The following is a 645-nucleotide window of genomic DNA, read 5'->3' as shown; positions in this document are numbered from 1 at the left end:
ATTTTAAGGTGTTAATGTTTAGAAAGAATGTTAAAAGCATCCTACAGCTTATTTTTCGCAGCTGTCATTGAAACAAAGTGGAGGTAAATGTGCATGTTTAATTTTTCCCTGTAAAGTTAGGACTTGCATGGAGCACAAGGGAAGGCTGTTGGAATGACCATTAATCAGGTGGAGGTCGCGTGATTGACCTCCAAGGGGTCACGAGTCACTACGTAAGTAGACAGCTACTCGGTTACTCAGACAAGTTTGTGCAAGACAATCACATTTCTGCAAAATTGCGCAAGCACGATTACCTTTGGGTGTCTTGAAATGCATTTTGTCGTTCGTGCCAACTTTGATGACATGTTGTGCGGGTGGCTGACTAAGGTGTTTTGACACTCTAGCTTCCATCGAGGCAATTTTCTAAGTTTTCTCTTGCAAAAAGGAAGCAGTTACAGCATTGTGAGTACTTTGTTGATGCACTTACCACTTTTTGAGACTATAATTAGTAGATCATTGTGTAATAAAAAAAAATTTTAATTTTTTTGAACAAATAGAACCTGAAATGGCATCAAAGGGCTGTTCCATTTTTTTATGAAATGCTTTTGTGGGCTTGGGACAATTCATAACATTTGTTATAGAGGAAATACAGCCCTACTGACCATA

The 645-nt window shown here is 38.4% G+C and overlaps 1 protein-coding gene across 1 annotated transcript in view; it reads right to left on the bottom strand. All coding sequences in view use genetic code 11, as the record gives it.

Moving 5' to 3' along the window:
- The window catches only part of EGR_02764 (hypothetical protein), a gene marked incomplete at both ends in the record, with an annotated part of 1,698 nt that extends 1,308 nt beyond the window's left edge, over window positions 1–390 (bottom strand). The window contains one exon of the mRNA XM_024492013.1: window positions 237–390. Within this exon, the coding sequence (XP_024353507.1) occupies window positions 237–390 (154 nt within the window). The remainder of the gene's footprint in view (window positions 1–236) is intronic.
- Window positions 391–645: the final 255 nt, after the last annotated feature.

This window comes from Echinococcus granulosus (genome assembly GCF_000524195.1).
Source record: "Echinococcus granulosus chromosome Unknown EG_S00013, whole genome shotgun sequence".
In the NCBI taxonomy this organism is placed as follows: domain Eukaryota; kingdom Metazoa; phylum Platyhelminthes; class Cestoda; order Cyclophyllidea; family Taeniidae; genus Echinococcus; species Echinococcus granulosus.
The sequence above is the reverse complement of the archived record's forward strand: the minus strand, read 5'-3'. Positions and strand labels throughout refer to the sequence as shown.